Source organism: Euphorbia lathyris, chromosome 6, assembly GCF_963576675.1.
Source record: "Euphorbia lathyris chromosome 6, ddEupLath1.1, whole genome shotgun sequence".
Lineage (NCBI taxonomy): Eukaryota > Viridiplantae > Streptophyta > Magnoliopsida > Malpighiales > Euphorbiaceae > Euphorbia > Euphorbia lathyris.
The window spans coordinates 31468597-31488554 of NC_088915.1; the positions used below are offsets into that span (position 1 = coordinate 31468597).

The 19958-nt window shown below is 36.8% G+C and overlaps 1 protein-coding gene across 3 annotated transcripts; it reads right to left on the minus strand.

Annotated features, from left to right (window-relative positions):
• Window positions 1–652: 652 nt before the first annotated feature.
• On the minus strand, window positions 653–11396 carry LOC136233860 (vacuolar protein sorting-associated protein 26B-like). 3 transcript variants are annotated; one of them, XM_066023579.1, is made up of 11 exons: window positions 11174–11396; window positions 11017–11091; window positions 10283–10357; window positions 10095–10167; window positions 6796–6840; window positions 6393–6504; window positions 5468–5534; window positions 3112–3156; window positions 2576–2631; window positions 2329–2504; window positions 653–1081 (listed from the first exon to the last, which is right to left on the minus strand). In XM_066023579.1, exons 1-11 carry the CDS (start codon window positions 11174–11176, stop codon window positions 903–905), a joined length of 906 nt encoding a protein of 301 aa, XP_065879651.1. In that variant the 5' UTR covers window positions 11177–11396; the 3' UTR covers window positions 653–902. The 3 variants fall into 3 exon arrangements, with proteins under 3 accessions (XP_065879651.1, XP_065879650.1, XP_065879652.1); XM_066023578.1 differs by having other exon boundaries at window positions 653–1084; XM_066023580.1 differs by lacking the exon at window positions 653–1081 and adding an exon at window positions 1091–2115.
• Between the last annotated feature and the right edge of the window lie 8562 nt (window positions 11397–19958).

The window sequence follows — 19958 nt, forward strand, 5'->3', positions numbered from 1 at the left end:
CTGAGTTATTACCAACTCTTTTAATTTCACCCTTCAACTTTAAAAATATTCAAATGACTCCTTCAAGTTGCTTAACACTAGAGCTATAATCGAACCGAACTAAGCATAAAATAAATGATAAGGTATGTGAGATAAACCCATTAAGCACACTAGAGTACAGATGGAGGTCTAAGCCCACTAAAAGAGACCTATAAATACACTCAGTGAATTGAGATAAAGGGAGGAAGATTCACATTTGTTCCTCGATTATATACTTAGATAACACCTAGAACTATTTAACTTTCTTGATCGTCGGAGTATCTGCAAGGACCGCTCCCCGCACAGGGACGATACTCAAAGGATCTAAGGAGTCAAGAAGCTAACAGGGCCATTCGTTACCTAATTAATAAATATTATTATATGAAATATATATTCATTATTATTCAAATTAAAATATTATGTTAATGTAATTTCTTTTTGTGTGAATGTAAATTCAATTATCTAATATTAATTAAAAATACACTAAATATTAATATAATTTTATTAAGTTATTTTTCATACTTGTATTAATATAAAAAAATTTAATTAAACAACAAATATGTAAATTATTGAATGATAGAATGCTAAACTTGTTAATTTAACAATTAATTAATAAAATTAGAGATGAAAAGACTAAAAAAATTAGTTTTTATCAAAACTTTATAATGTATTTCTGCAAATAGAAGAACTGACAAATCCAATGAAAATACCACCCCTCTGTCAATCTTGCAAACTCATTTTATTGTCACTCAGCTATTAGAAGAATAACAAATCAAAGTACACCATCTCATTCAGTTCGGTTAACAAAATTTCACACAATTCAGAAATTGATACAAATACTTTCACATCATATGCAAATTTTAGTAGTCTGTCAGCACAAACGATCAAGAAGTTTCTAGAAGCCGATAAATAGTGACTTCTTGCTGTTTAAAATAGCGTCTATCTTCTTCATCAACCAGAACAAGATTAAAGTAGTACTTTACACTGAATTTGTTGTTTATGTTGCGATAAGTTGGACTCAACTCGTATGGACTTACAAACACTCTCACTGGAATTGATTCCCCTGCTACAAATTTTGCTCTTATCACTCTCATAATCAATAAAAACAACTGCCAACATCAATGATTCTTGTGACTTACATCCTTTACACCTTGTTCAGAACAAATTATATGCAGCAAAATAAATGAATTTTCTTACTAGAATTCAATTCATTTACCACATCACTTTCTATGTATGGAAAATATTTTTGACATACAAGAATTCAATTACTAATTGAGCAAATATGTCATCTGCTAACGATCCAAATCAAGAAAATGGAGGACCAAGAGTGCTAAGAGTCTACACTAGGAGGAAGGGTAAAGTTGAAAATCAGCTAAGGGGAGGGTAGTGAGGTTTTGTCTGTGAGTCTACAGTTCTAGTATAAATAAATAAAGAGGGGTCTGTTGCTTTTGGGATTCAGGAAGTGTTTTTGTATTTTGGGGACCACCTGTATTGTGGCAGGGGAGGAATTGGGGCTGTGTCCCTGGGTATACCTTGTGTATCTCAAATAGAAACTACACTACTAAGTTCATCCAACTGTGTCTTTATCCTGTGTTACCTATTTTCTGTGAGCATTCTCTATCATCATCAACAAGCTACTCTCAATTGAATTCTCATAAAATCATGTCATCTTTGACATGCTTTCCAATTCTCACATCACAAGCTATATTCTAAAATATGAAAGGATTCATTTCTTTTTCTTTTTCACAAACAGAAAAATTAAGCAAATATAATTCAATTGAATTGAAATCTATCCAAACTCAGGCTTCCACACATCCCGTTAATAAAACCATGAGTTAAATCAGTTTCTTTGCTCTTATGTTTATCCTTCTGATGTACCCAGAGCTGTCCATTTGGACCACCCTAGTTAAATGTTCAAAACAAACAGAAGAGTTTGAAAATCAAAGAAGTTGCTGGATGACTGATAGAGAATGGTCTATTGGTAGGAAAATTCTGGAAGGCGTGAGTGGAGGCTGCTTTAGTAGAGGCTCTGCCTTTTGGGTAGAGAAGGGGATTGAGTCTTACTTGATCCATTTATCTCTTTCTGTTTTGTATTCCCTGAATTTTATATTTCATCTTCTATTAGTTAATCAGATTATCTGTGTGTGTTTGTGAGTGCATTCTACTGTTATTAATCAATTTGGGTGAGTTTGAGTTTCGATTCTCTATTAATGACTATATGAACATATCGAATGTGCCGCCCAGGCAATACCTTGCAAAGATGATAAAATCTTGTGGCGATTCAAAAACTAAATAACACGAGATCTTTACCTCTAACAGGAGCACCATCCATCAACTCAAATTTTGCAAGGGTCTCTGTCTCAACATATGTATTAGGCCCTGATCCTGTTGACTCACGGCGTCTAATCTCAAGCTCCATATTTTTAATCTTAATCCTCACCATGAGAAAATATATTTTTCCAACGATAACATCTTTCAAATGGTACCTGAGTAAAATAAATACAGATATGAAGACCAAAAGATTTCTCCCTACTGGGCTCACCACATTTAGACTTACTTGCTTTTGTTGTACTCCAACTCAATATGAAGGCAGTCCTCAATTCCAACTTCCATCTACAAGGCACAAATACAAGAAAATTGGATCAACTTTCATAATTCGAATGTATTTCCATCAATAGAATTCAACTCCATCAATAGAATTTGATTCGATTCACTTAGGCGGACATTTCCCTAGAGAAATAACTTTGAATCTGATTCCTAATTCTAATTAAGAATCGAAGTATTAAAGAAAATAGGAATAGAATTTCTTGAAGAAATAACAGATTATCAATCTAAATAGGAATTTAGTACAGTGACTGTACTACAGTCTGTTTCCTAGCACCAGACTTCACAGATATCCTAAATTAGAGAAAAGTTCAGAGATGTATGGTACTATGTCCAATCAAGAGGGGGCAGATAACAGCAGCAAAAAGAAAGTCCTATTGACCACAACATAACATTCAAAAGTATTGGTTCACATACCGCAACAGTGGTGAAATTATAATTAAAAAAGTACACAAAAAACAACACATGAATTATACAATTTCCCCTGACCTTAATGCTGTTGTTGATTGATGGAAGCGGGGAGTAGTTGCGTACCTGGTGCAGAAATAGAACAAAGAAACAAAAATCAAGCTATTGCACAATACTACAATGACTCCATGCTCATGTACAAACAAGTCCACGTGGTTATCAATAGGATGACAATACTAAGCAAGGAGATGCCTTTTCTGCAAATTTTGTTTTTGCTCTACCAACTCGATAACATAAATATCTGCTATTTGACCTATCCAATGATCAGCTCTTTATTTGTCAACTCATATTGATCATTTATTTTTCTAGATTAAGCCCCTGAACTTTAATTTTCACACATATTGAGCCCCTCGCTAATTGGGCCCGGCCGTTAGCTTAAGCCATTAGTGAAAGACTCAATCTGTGTGAAAAGTAGAGATCAAAGGTTGTCCTTAAAAACATTAAGATTTCAAAGGTAACCATGTATTGTGACATTTGTTTACTTAATCATCTTATTGTTTTTGAAAGATAATAAATAATTAATTTTCAGTTTTTTCTTCTTCTAAATTTTGAATATATATATGTCCAACAATTGAAGAAATTGAAATTAAAAATAAAAGATCCATAAAGATGACGTTGTGTCTATGACTTTAAACAATACCGTTTGAATTAAGGGGAAAGTACAAATTGGTCAAACCACATGTTTTTTTGTATTTTTCCCTTGAATTAATTGAATTTAGAATTCCACTACAAAACTAATATATCAGCAAAATTGGTTATACTGACTAACGATATACAAACATCTTATATTAGCTAACTTATAGTAAATGGAGTCTCTCCAATTCATGCTTGTTTTTTATTATCATAGGCAGAAACATATTTAAACCCCTGGTCTTTATAACTTTTCTTGATTAAGCCCCTTATCTTTAAATTTCACACACATTGAACCATTCACTAACGGCTTAGCTAATGTAGCCGTTAGTATGGGGCTCTATGTATGTGAAAATTAAAGTTCAGGAGTTTAATATAGAAAAATAAATGATCAGGAGCTCAATCCTTAAAACCATGAAAGTTCAAGGGCTTAATTATAGGTTTAGCCAAATAATTTGTTTGTTTTCCCCTAATAATTTTTTTACCAAACTCCGGTCCTCGCAAATAATCCTCTATTATTACTCTTCTAGATCTAACATCCCAAAATGACCTTTCTAATGTTCCAGCAACCCTCTTCTTAGATTAAATTGTTTTTTTCCATAATAAAGTTTTTACCCTCTTCAACAACTTAATCACCAAGAATTTCATATGAAACACCGACAAACAGTTGGCTTCAGCAACTTGAATCTCATTAAATCCATTATACAGCCATATAAATCAGAGCTCAAACCACAACCCATTCATTAACAATTTGAGGTCCTAAGAAATTCACAATTTGCAACCATTTGGTAAAACTATGAGTGCAACTAGATGGATAATTCAAATCTGAACTACAGTGTTTTCTCCAAAAACTATAGATGCCACCACAGTAGAATAGTATACACTACAAAACTGTTTTCCTGACTGCAAGATGGCTTTTATAATTGTCATATCATACAGTAAGGGTGTCTTTACAGGCTTCACTTTTATCTAACTGCAGCCTGTAAGATCAATTCCATATGATATTAATTTATTTTAGGACTAATAAATTACCAGCTCCCTGAACTTGTCCAAAATAGTAGATTGGCTCCCTGAACTTTGCAAGTGTCTCACCAGCTCCCTAAACTTGTTTGTTTCGTATCAACAACTCCGTAAACTTGTCCATAAAAGTATATTAGCTCCCTGAACTTTGTAAGTGTCTCACCAACTCCCTAAACTTGCTTATTCTGTAACAACTAAATACAAAAACTTATTAAACCTAAATTCTAAAAATACGTCTTCATCTATTCGAGAGGTAATTTTTCGCTTCTCCTACCTTTCAACCTATTATAAGAGTTTGTGTTGCAGGTTTGAGAGATTGAATGGATGAGGATCGAGAGTTAGTATTAGGCTTTTTATATTTAGTTGTTACAAAATAAGCAAGTTTGAGGAGTTGATGAGACACTTGCAAAGTTCAGGGAGCAAATCTACTTTTATGGACAAGTTTTGGGAGCTGATGATACGAAATAAGCAAGTTTAGGGAGCTGGTGAGACACTTGCAAAGTTCTGGGAGCCATTCTACTATTTTGGACAAGTTCAGGGAGCTGTTGATGTATTAGGCCTTTATTTTATTCCTCTACATTTTTCCCCAGGTCAATGGAGCTAATTGTTTAAAGAATAGAAGAAATAGTGAGAAATGTAACAATGTATCACTGCTTAAAATCGAACTTTAACAACAATAGCACAGTGATTAAATCCAAAAGTTTTTCTGATATTAAAATGTATTTACCACAAATTCCTGGTATTCTATAATGTTGCTGACATAGTTTCTGCTGATTGTCACTTTCAATATGTACCTGCAAATTTGGGAAAAAAACACGAGTAGTTGTTATACAAAATGCTTTTAGCTTCTTTATTCACTGAAGAAAGAAAAAAATCTAATAATTCATTATCAAAAACAGAGAAACAAGAAATCAATTCTGAACCTCACTTTAAACTCCCAAGTAGATGGTGTGCTAGTGACTCAGCAAAGATAAAGCTATGTTCAATAAATAAGGGCGGCCCGGTCGCATTACGCGTCCCCGCTGAGCGAGGGTCCGGGGAGGGGTCCCACCACAAGGGTGTATTGGGGGCAAGCCTTCCCTTGCCAATTTAATTGGCAAGAGGCCGCTCCGAAGACTCGAACCCGTGACCTCTGGTCACACGGCAACAACGTTTTACCGTTGCGCCAAGGCTCGCCCTCTATGTTCAATAAATATGAAAAAGAAAATCTAAGCCAGCATAATTGATCATGTGAAATTATGATGTAAAAAAATATTTCACCAGCTAGCAAGAGCCTAAAAGAGATTGGAACAATCAAGTTGTATGTTTTAAGATTAAGGAATGATTTAGTAAACAATCAGGAATATTTGAAATTTCTTTCCACCATGTAGAGAAGGCAACAGGCTAGCTGACAACAAATATAAATAAATAAAACCTCGAGAAAATGGCAAGAGTTCCCAATGTCCCACCATGATTTTGGTGAAAATAAATACCAAAGATTCTACTTCCTTTTGAAATTTGAATCATGGACCAAATATAACCAGCACAAGATTGAAAAATCAATTCTGGACGGAAAATAAATGGGATGCAGCATTATAGAACCCTCTCAGCTTAAAAAGTTTCAATCTTTCAATTTAATAACTGAAGCACTGAAATTGACATAGATATCCTACCTAAGCCGAACGTTGACTCCATTGTAAGACTCATATGGCATTTCAACTGTTGAAAATTCAAAGGGATATGTTTTTCTTTCATATAATTCACCGGGAACATCAAGTTCACGAACTGCATGAGGACAATAAGAGTTCATCATCATACAACAGAAACTTTCCTTCATTATAGTGCAATGAAAAAGACCCAACCACAAAGCACACAGAAAGAATGATGAAATTGCAATGCTGGTAGACTATGATGGGAAGTTTAAGTTTGAAATACAAATAATATATGGATACTGTGCCAACAAGACGTGATAAAATAAATTAAATAAACTATAAAAACTTGACTTAGAAATTGCATTACAAAACATATAGTTCATTCATTATCTGTTTTCTGAGAAATGCAGGCTTATACACTCACCAAGAGATGTAAAATCATAAAAGTTGCCTCGGTCGAAATACAATTCTGCGAAAAAAATGGGAAATAAGTCATCAGCTAAGCTGTTATCACTTGGACAGAATAACGAAATGAAGTACACTCATAATGCTCAATGTACCCATAACTCCAAAGATTTATGTACCACCAATGTCCACAAAAAATTCCACTCAATAAATATAAGCACACAGATCGTTCAGATTCGAACTATTCCATATTCACATCACAGACTCAAACCTACCCATGAGTTACAAGGGATAAGAACAAATAATTGACACAAAATATGAATTAGAAACAGTTTTAATTCAAATAAACCTGAAGGATTTTAATTAATGAAGCAATGGTTTAGTCTTTTGCCATCTAAATAAAAGAAAATAGATCTTTCATTTTTCTAGTGTAGATCTGATCTATGTGAGTGAAAGTCTAAAAAGAAGATAAATTTAAAAGAAAAAGAATTGAGTATGGAAATATGAAATACCCAATTCATTACTTTTCCCAGTTCGATATTGTCCAATTGTCAGAGCATATAGAATGAGGGGCATTAGATTCTTCTAGAAAAATGCTTCTACCATCCTCCTTAAGGATATTTATCTCATCCATTCAATAAATTTAAGTATTGTATAAGTGGCATGACATAAAGGCTTTTGAATTGACTATAGTTCTCTATAATCTTTTTGGAAAAAAGCAAAAGCTGGCTAATCCCCTCATTCGTATGTTATGTGCTACAAGTGTGATGAGACTCGCTTTGAAATGCTTCTTCATTGTGTGGTACCTTGAACAATTCACTCCACCCGTTAAATATGTCTAAAGGGAGTAGCATACTTCCGAAGTCTTTAAAGACCTTGCCGGACTAAATTAGAGAGCATTTTTGGTGATAGAGAATTGTGAAAATTCCTTGGAATTGGGTGCTTCTTTTTTGTGTGTTTTGTTATAGAAATTCTAGGATGCACAAAAATGTAATACATCTTTAAAGATAGAAGTACACACTAAATTGTTCTAGGGCAAGGTGGTTCCTTTGACTGCTCTATGGGCTTATGATTCCAAAGGTACTACAAGGGTCCCCAAATATTTATCCAACTTGATTTTAACATTTTCTTCTAATATTCTTTTTATAGCTGAGAGGGCGAGCCTTGGCGCAACGGTAAAAACGTTGTTGCCGTGTGACCAGAGGTCACGGGTTCGAGTCTTAGGAGCGGCCTCTTGCCAATTGGCAAGGGAAGGCTTGCCCCCAATACACCCTTGTGGTGGGACCCCTCCCCGGACCCTCGCTCAGCGGGGACGCGTAATGCGACCGGGCCGCCCTTTTTTTTTTTTTTTTTTATTCTTTTTATAGCTGCCTTTTAGGCGAATTCTTTCTCCTTCATGGCATATTCTCCTTTCTTTCCTCTTCTTAGGACTTCTAAAGTGCAAGCACCATAAAAGTACTAAGAAGTTAAGGTTTTTTATTGCGACTTTATAATGACAAAAATACCTTTCACAAGCTTATACAAACATTACAGACAGACTGCACTCTAGTTGGCTGCAACTCTCTCTCTCTCTCCCTCTCAAACTTTGAAAGGATACTAATAGTGAAATTAAGTCGGGTTTCCTTCTTTCTCTCCGCATAGTTTGAGTAAGATAACTTGTAAGTAAGAATATATATATATATTGCATGCTTAAGTACTACATATAAAGAGTAATTTTCTGATGAACTTACTATTGGTAACAAAATAAAACAATACAAAATTTCCATAGTTGGGAAGTGAAGTGAAATGAGCTATTTGCAAAACATAATATGCATTAATGGAAGAATGATATTCTAAACTTCATGCCAAAATTCTATAGATCTATGGTTCAACAAATATAACCCCAGGGTTAGAATAGCATAAAGATCCAGAGGAGAGCTACAATTCTGTATGAAATCCCAGCAAGTTCTGATTCTATATTCATCCAGTTTTCCTTATAACTTTCTTAAATAGAGGAAACTGACAATAATTGAACTTTTCACAGCTAATATTTCTCTTATGCCTCATGTTAAATACCTCTCTGTTAGTTGATCTAGCTTTCCCACTCATTTTTTGTAGTTCAAAAGCATGAACTTAGATAAGAGTGGACGGTATGAGAACATGGGATGCAAAGATGAGAATAAATGCCACTCATGCAAGTCCCAAAAGCAAACAATATTGAACTCTTATTTCTTGAAGTTACATGACTACTAAAAAAACTAGTATACTTTTGTTGCCCAATAGTCAAGATTCTTAATGATAATTTGAGTAGATAAGATGATTTGGAACTTCACATTGTTCAGTAATATTGCACAAAATAAATAGTTGCTTTTCTTATTTGCATTATTAGCTCAACTGCTTTCGAGAAAAACAATGATGAACTGCCAAGATTTCCCTCACAAACTGTGTTTGAATCTTATTTTGGCATTTTGCTAGTTCTCATGTTTGCAAAGTTTATGAGTTGTTTGATGCGAATCAACAAGGCACACCAAGGATGGAGCATGACGTGAAGTTGAAGAAGCATGAGTTAATATCGTTATTTCCATTGTTTCCGTCATCCATTCTCATTCTATTTTCATATTCCCTAGTCTAAGTGTTTGATTTTGTTTGTGTTGTGAGTTTAACCGTGATTGATAAGATTTAGGAAACTTAATCGTGTTGATTTCGGCCTTCCATAATCTATCTCGCATAAAAAAAAGTTCAAGGTTTTGCTTGATTGTTAATTTTGATTAAATTAGCACTGGTGATATAGCATAGATACAGAGAATAGTCGCTATCACCATATGAATGCATGCACATTATGCTATATTGATGTTATGGGCATTTATTATGCATTAATGTTGCATGAGATTTGAAACTTATTCTTGCCATTAATAGAAAGCAGCAATTTGCACTTGCAGGGCAAGTTGATTAATTTGAGTGGCATTGAAAAGAAAAGTCGGAGGAAGCTAATCTGGACAGTGTTTGTGGTTTCATAAAAGCTTTGTTGGATTGGAACATACCGAATAAGCTTACAAGAATGCCATTCACCTTTGGAGTTCACTAACCATAGTGTTTATGGCCTTAAATTAAAACAATGTTCAACTATGTATATTCTTGTAGATAGACAACAAGAATTTTTGTATTCATATGCTTGTACTTGCGTTTTTTTCTTCCTTTTGGATGGAGGAAATTTGGGTTCTATGTGTTACTTACTCTATTCTCTATTCTCTATCACTATAATCTTCTTTATCAAAAAGTAAAATATAAGTAAAACCCATATAAATGTATGATAACTGAAAAATAGCAAATTCCACACACCTATCTGACCAAGTAGCTCAATCTTTACACCATTATGCTCAACCTTCTTTCCCTGCACGGGTTCTATGACCACCTGAATACAGCGATTACAACGTTCAATAATATAATTTTAATAACAGCAATGAACAAAAGCACTTAATGTTGACAATAATAAGTTTATAAGAACAATCCAAAACATCAAAAAATACCTCTCCCACAGTATTTTCTTGACTTTGAAACTGAGGAACCGTTACTGTTTGGCCATTTTCCTTCTTTAATGAAACCTAAAAAGATGAGTAGAAATAATCAGCACAAGCTTGAATAATATTCCATTCAAACATCCACTAAATAGATCCAGCACATTTACTTTGCTAATTGCTGTCACATCTACATGAACTCCCCAAATTTTGGATGTAAATTCACAGTAGCAAATATTTGATTAATAGCATACCCAGCATCTTGTCATGTGAATTACATTCCCCTCGCCCAAAATGACAGAGCATGTAAATTGCAATGCAGAAACCCCCAACCAGATGTTCCAAAGTATGTATTTTGTTAAATATAACATAATAAAAAAAAATGGGATGCCTTGATGAAAGTTCGTTTGCACCTAAATATACTTCAATTGTATGAAAATAATAGTAACAATTGAATACGAAAAAATATATTCAAAAGTGCTTTCCTTAAAAACAAGCATCTGATTGGGCTTTAATATACATTTCAAATGCTGCTAGAACTCTGAAATAATTCCCAGAGAAAAGCTCAATGGCCACAAAAACATAGTGCTATATATAGCCTAGAACTCAAATCTCGTAGGCGCAATGTTCTATGCTCTATTTCTCTGCAAAACACAACTTCCTACTGTCGAAAACACAAAATTATGAAGTTAATTACAAAAACTTTGACAGTTCATAGCAAATGTAAAAGTTCGTGGACATGAAACCTGCTTCCGACTTCTTCCATCGGCGAAAATAATTGAAACATTACATTGCGGCTTGAAAGCTCCAACTAGAAAATTCTGAAAAGAAAAGGTTTACTTGTTAAATAATATGATTTGGATTAAAACTGATAGTAATGCAGTAGAGAAGAAAAATCTTTACCATGATCGTTAGCTCAGATTGTTGGGCATTAAAGAAGCTTCGAGACCAGAGGAAGTAAGTATAAAATCCAAGATATCAATAGTAACAGGGAAGTGATTTATGATGGACGGTCCACACTTAGAGAAGCATGGGAAATCAAGAATCGCAGAAGAAGAATATGAAGATCAGCTACTCCAACTGCTGCTTTTTTTCTTTGTCTTTCTTTCTTTGTCGACAAATGTCAACTGTCACTCTCTGCGTTCAGTTCTTTTGGAAACTTGGTAGTAGACATGTTCATGTGGGTTGGGCCGGACTGGGCTCGGGCCGGTCTAACTGGGTTTGAACTGGATTGGATTAAGGTACTGATTTCTAAGTCCAGTTCAGTCCATCCAACTAATATATTTTATATTAAAAAATTAAATTATAAAATGATAATCACTTAATTAAATATGGAGTAAAAAAAAAAAAAAAATTAGGCCTTATTTGTTAAACCACTTAATTGCTTAAATTAAAATGTTAAGTACTTATTTAATTTAAATACGTTTGATAACGATTGTTTCTCCACCACTTAAATTAGTTAATTAAGGTCTTGTTTGATAAAGCACTTAATTGCTTAAATTAAAATGTTAAGCACTTATTTAATTTAAGTGCGTTTGATAACGGTTGTTTTTCCACCACTTAATTGCTTAAATTGCAGAGGCCATGTTGAGACTTTGTGCCATGCTCTTAGAGATTGCTCTAATAGTAAAGAGGTTTGGAGGAAAATTCTCCCACACCATATTTTCTCTTCCTTCATGACACATTCTGAGGTCGACTGGTTCTCTGATGGTGTTAGAGGAAAGTTGCTTCCATACATGGAGCATGGTGACATTTTCTTTGCTATTATCTGTCACCAAGTTTGGAAATGGAGAAACGAGGAGATTTTTGGAGATAAAACTGTTTTTATGACAAACTTAGCTGATTTCTTCTCGAAAAAACTTTTCTCTATTATCGATAGTTTCAAAGGAGAGTCCCTTGCCAGAGCCTCTCAGTGTTGTGATGTCCATCTCGTGGGATGGAGCAGGCCAAGAGAGGGGGTTGTGAAGCTGAATACTGATGGTTCCTGCCTCAGTAACGGTAAGATTGCGGCTGGAGGTGTGCTTAGAGATGTAGGGGGCGTCTGGCTTTCTGGGTTCTCCCAGAATTTAGGGTTGGGTTCTTCCTTTTTTGCGGAGCTCTGGGCTATTCTTACTGGAATCAATCTTGCTAAAAGGCTGGGTGTTAAGAGGCTCTCTGTGGAGTCTGATAATTTGGAAGCAATCAAAATGATTTCTGAGAATCATTCGATGGGTCTTAACAGTCGCAACCTCATCAAAGCTATTATAAGGCTTTGCTCCTCCTTTGAGTTCGTAGAGTTCAGACACATTTTTAGAGAGCAGAATCGTGTTGCTGATCGCTTGGCGGCGGCGGGCCATGAAGGGACGTTAGGCGTTACTACCCTTCCTGTTTCCCCTAGTTTCATCTCTCATCTTCTCTTAGAAGATAGGATTGGGGTTAGCTTCCCTAGGCTAATTCCTGGGTAGTTTGTTGTTATTCGTTTTTCTTTTCCTTTTCTACCAAAAAAAAAAAAAAAAAAAAAACCACTTATTTTGATAAGTCAAAATATTTAACTTATCATTTTAATTTTTTTTTTTTTGAAAGAGAAATCCATTAATGCTGAGAGTTATTACAGAAGTTTAAAGCAGAAAGCGGAACAAAGTTCGAAATTTCATCATAAAAAAATGGACTAGCATGTTGGGCGGCCGCTCTTGCTAGAACATGAGCTAAACCATTTGCAAGCCTTCGAATAAAGCGGACAGAGAAGCCACTATGAATTGAGAGTAACAACCGGATTTGATCAATAAGGTCCCCAAATTCAGATATATTAGGAAGGGTTGAGAAAATAGCATTTGTTACTACCTGGGAATCGGTTTCAAAAACTACTGCCATTTCACCCCTATCGCACGCCCATTTCATCGCTTGGAGGAGGGCCCAAGCTTCACCGTCCCGAGGATCCATCAAGCCGTCCACAGTCCCCGTCCGGGCGGCGACAAAAGATCCATCGGACCGTCTAATCACCGCACCACTACCGGATTTACCCAAGATCGTGAATGTACTGAAATCAGTACAGCAAGAAACCAATTGGGGAGGGGGGCGATGCCACTTCTTCACACACCGGTCCGGTTCAGCCGCACCAACTGCAGTGTTCCGTCGCCTCTGAGCGTCTTACCAGTCCCGAAGGGTGCTCCTGCCTCCCTCAACAACGATCTCCGACGGACAGATGGTATGTTTCCATAGCTTGTTATTCCTTTCACGCCAACAACACCACAGCAGGACCAGAAATACCTGCAGAAAACAAAGACTAAAGCTGCAAAATTTTCAGCAACAGCTGCAATTTGATCCAATTTTTCAAGAAGTTCCGCCTTTCTCCAAATAGCTTGTGCATATGGACACAACCAAAAGAGGTGCCAAGCATCTTCGAAGTCCCGCCCGCACATCACGCAATCGCCATGTATGTCGATCCCCCTCCTTCTTAATTTGACTCTTGTTGGAATACAATCTCTGACCAGCCTCCAACAAAAATATCGAACTTTATACGGAACAGTAGCTAACCAAATCAACCGCCAATCCCCCTCAACCTGCAAACTCTGAGCAACCTCATCCTCCCTCATTGCAGTGCGATAGGCTCTTTTGACAGTATACAGCCCCGAGTTTGAACCATCCCAAATTAGTTTATCCTGTCGACCCTCCACTCTAACTGTAGTTCGACAAATATCCGCAATATCCGATTCAGTAAAAATTTCTTCAAGCATCTCAATATCCCAGTCATGAGAATTTGGATGAATAAGTCACTAACCCGTAGATCTTCTAGACCCACCACTCTGCGAGAGGTGATCCTCTAGCTCCCGTCATTTCTCAACCATTTATCCTTCCACACATTTATCGACTGTCCATTTCCAATCTTCCATCTACTTCCTTTATGAAGCAATAATTGAGAGCTCCAGATACTCCGCCAAATGAAGCTAGGAGAATTTCCTAATCGAGCTTCAATGAAATCCCCATTTGGGTAATATTTGGCCTTGAAAACTTGACTGACAAGAGAATCTGGGGATGACTGAAGTTGCCACCCTTGTTTTCCCAATAAAGCTAGATTAAAAGCAGTAAAATCTCTGAATCCCAACCCCCCACTCTCCTTGGGTGCACACAATTTCTCCCAAACCATCCAGTTAATACCACAGGATCCGTCCTTCTTATTTCCCCACCAGAAAGAGTTTAACATCCATTGAAGCTCCTCAGCCGTGGACGTCGAAATCAAGAAGACGCGCATATAGTAAATAGGAATGGCCTGACCCACAACACGAATCAATGTTGCCCGACCGCCTTAGAAAGAGGTTTGTTTGACTAATTCTGGATTTTCTTCCACAATTTGTCTTTTAACTGAGCGAATATAGCCCTTTTCTTCCTACCGACCAAAGATGGTAAGCCTAAATATCGTCCAGTATCAAGGGGTCGGTTGACACCCAGGATACAAGAGATTCCTTCAGCAAGAAAAGGATCCACATTGCTACTGCACATAATACCTGATTTTGTGAAATTTACTGCTTGACCCGAAGCCACTTCGTACACGGATAAAATACTCTTCATTTCCCTACTTTCCTCAACGTTTGCCTGAAAGAACATGAAAGCATCATCAGCAAATAATAAGTGAGAAATTGGGGGGGCCCTTCTACAAACACGTACTCCATGCAGTTTCCCTAAACTCTCAAATGTGAAATCAGGGCCGATAAGCCCTCCACACACAGTAAAAAAGAGATAAGGAGAAAACGGGTCACCCTGCCTAAGACCCCTCTTAGGAATTATAGGACCCACCAATCTATCATTAACTTTCATAGAGTATTTCACTGAACTGACACAAAGCATGATGAGCTTAATCCATCTGGGGTCAAACCCCAATTTAAGAAGAATGGTGGCAAGGTAATCCCAATTAACTCTGTCATAGGCTTTGCTAATATCTATCTTTAGAGCAACTTCTCCCTTTTTCCTATGCATATTTCTTTTCATGCTGTGAATAACCTCAAAAGCAATCAGGACATTATCATGAATAGATCTCCCTTTGATAAATGCAGATTGATTTCCAGAGATAAGCTTAGGGAGAATTCCTTTGAGTCGATTAGCAAGCACTTTTGAGATTATTTTATATATAACATTGCACAGGGATATAGGCCGAAGGTCCTTCATAGAACTAGGTTGTTCACATTTTGGGATCAAAGCAATAACAGTGTCATTTAAACCCGGAGGAAACATACCAGAATGAAGCCAACTACACGCAGCCTGAAAAATATCAGCACCAAGAAGAGTCCAAAATCTCTGAAAAAAACTCGGGTTGAAACCGTCAGGCCTAAGGGCTTTGTCAGGGTGCATTTCAAATAAAGCAGACTTGAATTCCTCAATTGTGAAAGCTTTCAGCAGATGATCATTGTCTTCCCCGGAGATTTTTGTGGTAATTACATCAGTAACCGGGGTAAAAATACCTGACCCGCCATCAAACAAGTTCGAGAAATAATCCTGCGCAATTTGACACAATTCATCATGGTTAGAAGTCCAGTTTCCGTCCCCATTGAGTAGCCCGCTGATTTTGTTCCTCTTTCTTCTACCATTTGCAACAGAGCTTAGTATTGGCGTCACCCTCGGACAACCAGTCCACCTTAGCTCGCTGCTTCCAGTGATCTTCCACTTTTAACAGACTGTCAACTACCTGTTGTCTGACCCGATCGTACTCAGCCGCTTCCTGTTCAGATGCTGATTCGCGGAGCTGCTCCATCAGAGCCAAGCCTCTACGAGTATCAGTTTGTTCATAACAAAGCAACGCACGACCCCACCGATCGAGATATCCTGCCACATTTGAAAGGCGATCAAGGATTTCAGCATTTCCAGAAGCCTCCCAGCCCGCCTTGACAGTATCATCCAAATCCAACTCACGTAACCATTTGTTTTCGAACATAAAACGGCGACTCGGACGATTCCTTATATTAAGCTCCGTTTGAAGAACAATAGGGCTATGATCCGATAACGGGGCTGTGGTATTAGAGGAAAAGCCGTTTGGGAATTTATCTTGCCATGACAAGTTAACAAAAACTCTGTCAAGTTTTTCCTGTACTTCGTTAGGCTTACCTATATGCCGAATCCAAGTGAACTGATAACCCGTGAGAGGGAGATCAATCAATCCACACTCATTAATTGTCTGTCTGAAGCCCCTATAGTACCACTCTGGATGCTCATGAAGCCCCTGCTTATCTTCCGAAACTAGTAAATCATTAAAATCACCTAAAATAGCCCAAGGTAATTGGGAATGTGAAGCTAAAGATCGCAACAACTCCCAAGATTCTCTCTTTCTATTTCTTTCCGGACAACCATAAAAGCCAGTAACTCGCCAATTACCATTTGTCAGGTCCACAACTTCCATATCAATATGATGATTTGAGTAAGACAATAGTGAGCAACAGTTAGTATCTTTCCAGAACACACAAACCCCTCCACTTCTACCAACACTATCCACATTGTAACAACATTCAAATTTTATTTTATTCTTCAAAAACTCGATTCTGGACTTGCACACAAGTGTTTCAAACAGAAAAATGATGTCAGGTCTGTGAGCTCAAATGAGCTCACAGAAAATTGGAACTGCCCTGGCACTTCCCAGTCCCCGGCAGTTCCAACTCAGAATCTTCATATATCTAGGCAGACCCCTCCAGTTGGGCCTGCCTGTGTTCCATTTTTTGGATCGGACTCCTTAGTAAAACCTGCCTCAGAATTTTGTCCCCCAGTCATCATCTAGTCCTCATAAATCATAGAACTAGCTTGATCAGGTCGATGTACAACCCGGCTAACTGGTCCCTCATCTCTGCGTCGTTTGCGCTCTTCCTGAAATACAAGTCCCTCTTCGATTCCTTTCTCTTTACCATTCTGCTGTATTACATTTCCTCCCTCCCTGCCTTTACCCAAATTTGGTCCTAGCTGCGGGATATTATTCAGCTCAAAGCCTCTCCCGCCTGCTCTCTCCTGCCAACTAGACCACTCCTTCGAGTCCTCCCTTAGCCATCTCTCCCCCTCCAAGGCATTCATTCTGCGATTTGGTGCTCGGATAGATGAATCCCACCCTCTAACAATTTCTGTAATTGGTTGTGCAAAATACTTCTCACAGTGACGGTCAATGTGTCCGACTAAACCACAAATAAAATAGAAAGTAGGAAGCCTTTCGTATTTGAAGTCCCCAACCAGCCATATTCCTCCCGATCTTCTGACCTTCTTTTCTTTTTTCAACGGCATTCTGGTATCAATACATATTCGAATACGAAAATACGTCTTGTTTGCAGACCATTTGTTTTTGGGATCAAAAGACACAAAAGTGCCTATGAAGTCCCCTAGCGCTTTACCTACAACTTCTGTAAAGAAAGGAGTCGTAAGCCCGTGTACCTGGACCCAAATATTCATCAAGTGCAATGGAATATTACTCGGATTTGCCCCTGGTGCGATTACTTGTAGCGCAAGCCAATTACTATCAAAAGTCCATGGTCCTCCCTCCATAACCCAATTCAAATCATGTTCATGGTAGAATCTGAATAAGATCAGTTTTCCACCTAGGTCAATGATCGTGATACCCCTACCCGGGCGCCAAATACTTGCCATTTTACTTTTGAAAATATTAAAATTAAAGATGTGATCGGTAACGACAGTGCCCACAAGACAAATGATATGGATTCGTTGCCGGCTGGATTTCCGCTTCGGGGAACTCAAAGCCATCGTCGACTATATGCAGGTTTTGTATCTGGTCTTCCATGGTGAATCAACAGGCGAAGTAGCCAATCGAAGAGAGAAGAAACCGTTAACCCATAAAACCCTCACAAGGAAGGACGTCTCTCATCAGGAGCAAATCATTAATTATGATATTAACAGATATGAAATTTTAAAAATATTACTAGTAATCACATCATATCTTTTCCTTTATTAACTTTTTCAATTAAAAGATAATAAAATCATACTAGTAATCAACTAGTTAATCTGTAAGGCAGAAATCGTCTTTTCCTATCATTTAATTTTGACTCAATCGGCGGTAGAACAACATTCGGCAGTCGATCTAAACCCAGACGGCGACGGCGGTCGATCTTGAACCAGACGGCGACAGATCTCGGCCCAGATGGCGATCGATCTAAAATGAGACGGTAGCGGTGGTAGAAGGATAGTTTATAAAAGCCGAAAAAACTCTCAAGAGGAGTAAATGCTCTCAACAGGAGCAAAAAAGAGAAAAAAACGAACTAGACACAGGTAAGAGACCCGATCTACACAGACGACGACGGCGGCGGTGAGGGGTCGCTAGAAACCCTAGCAGAAGAGAACTCCATCGCTTCCTTCGCGTTCTCCTCTTAGCTAAAAAGTACGAGTTGATAATGTTTAACTTAAACTTATCATTTTAAGTTAAACATTATCAACTCATACTTTTTTAAAAAATTAAATCATTCAATATTTTTAGCAGTTATAATATTCAGCACTCAAAATTCAGTATTTATTTTTTCAGCACTTAATTTTCAGTTTTATCAAACAGCACCTAAGTTTAAAACCACTTATTTTGATAAGTCATAATATTTAGCTTAACATCTTAAGTTAAGCATTATCAACTAATATTTTTATATAAATTAAATCATTCAATTTTTTCAGCACTTAAAATCTAGTACTTATTTTTTTCAGCACTTAATTTTCAGTTTTATCAAACAGCACCTTGGTTGAACATGGATTAAATATCGTAACTTCTTTTTTAAATAGATCAAATATCATAATTTAATACATATCAACTATGTACTTGTTCATATTTCATTTCCTGGTCATTTTATTATAAAATATATGGACAAAGAATTCCATTTGTATTTTAAAAGGACATGCATATAGTGTATCATAAGGTCGAAGAGGGCATAAGAAATATTGTTGTACCTAAATAATTTCAGATGAAACAGTGGCCAAGTCTCAATATTATCCTTTTGTAAAAGAGTGTAACTACATGTTGCTTGGAAGAACACCAAGATAGACATCGAGCCTAGTGGTAGATTTTCACTCATCTAATGAAATGGACTAATCAGCATTAGAATTGTAATTGAAGGGTAGTAGATCCAAAATTAAACGATGACCATAAGACATAGTGCATTTAAGATATCTTAGTATTCATTTTATGGCTACCCAATCAACATGTGTGAGGGAACTAACGAATTGAGAGACCTTATCCACAGCAAAAGAAATATCTGAATGGGTAATAATAAGGTATTGAAGGGAACACACGACATTGCAAAATAGAAAAATATCACTGAATGGATCCCCAAGGTGATTATGCAACTGATTGGGTTTATTGCAGTGGACATGGAACTCTATAACCATCTTAAAACCATTCAAGCAAGTTCTCAACGTACTTGCATTGATGCAAAATCATACCCATAGAATCACTCATTCCTTGCAACCCAAGAGAAATGAGAGTTCGTTGAGGTTACGAATTGCAAATCATGCTTGTATTTAAGTGATCAACCATTGAGTGACAATATAATTGTTACTAGTGGTAATGAGGTCATCCATATAAGTGAATTAATAGATTTTAATAGAACAAGGACAAATACATCAAACTTAGAACCTCGAAACTCAAGCTTGAGTAGTGTAGATGTAAGACACTCATGTCAAACTATTTTAGGCTATAAAAAGAGCAAAACATTCGACAAACATGATTTGGATATGGAGGGTTGACATATTGTGG

Excerpts from the sequence above, each read along its gene's own strand:
- LOC136233860 (XM_066023578.1), bottom strand. Across the intron at positions 6,841-10,094 it reads TGAGCTACTTGGTCAGATAG|AATTGTATTTCGACCGAGGC; the intron begins GTGTGTGGAATT and ends TTTTTTTCGCAG. Across the intron at positions 2,505-2,575 it reads TTGGAGTACAACAAAAGCAA|GTACCATTTGAAAGATGTTA; the intron begins GTAAGTCTAAAT and ends TATTTTACTCAG.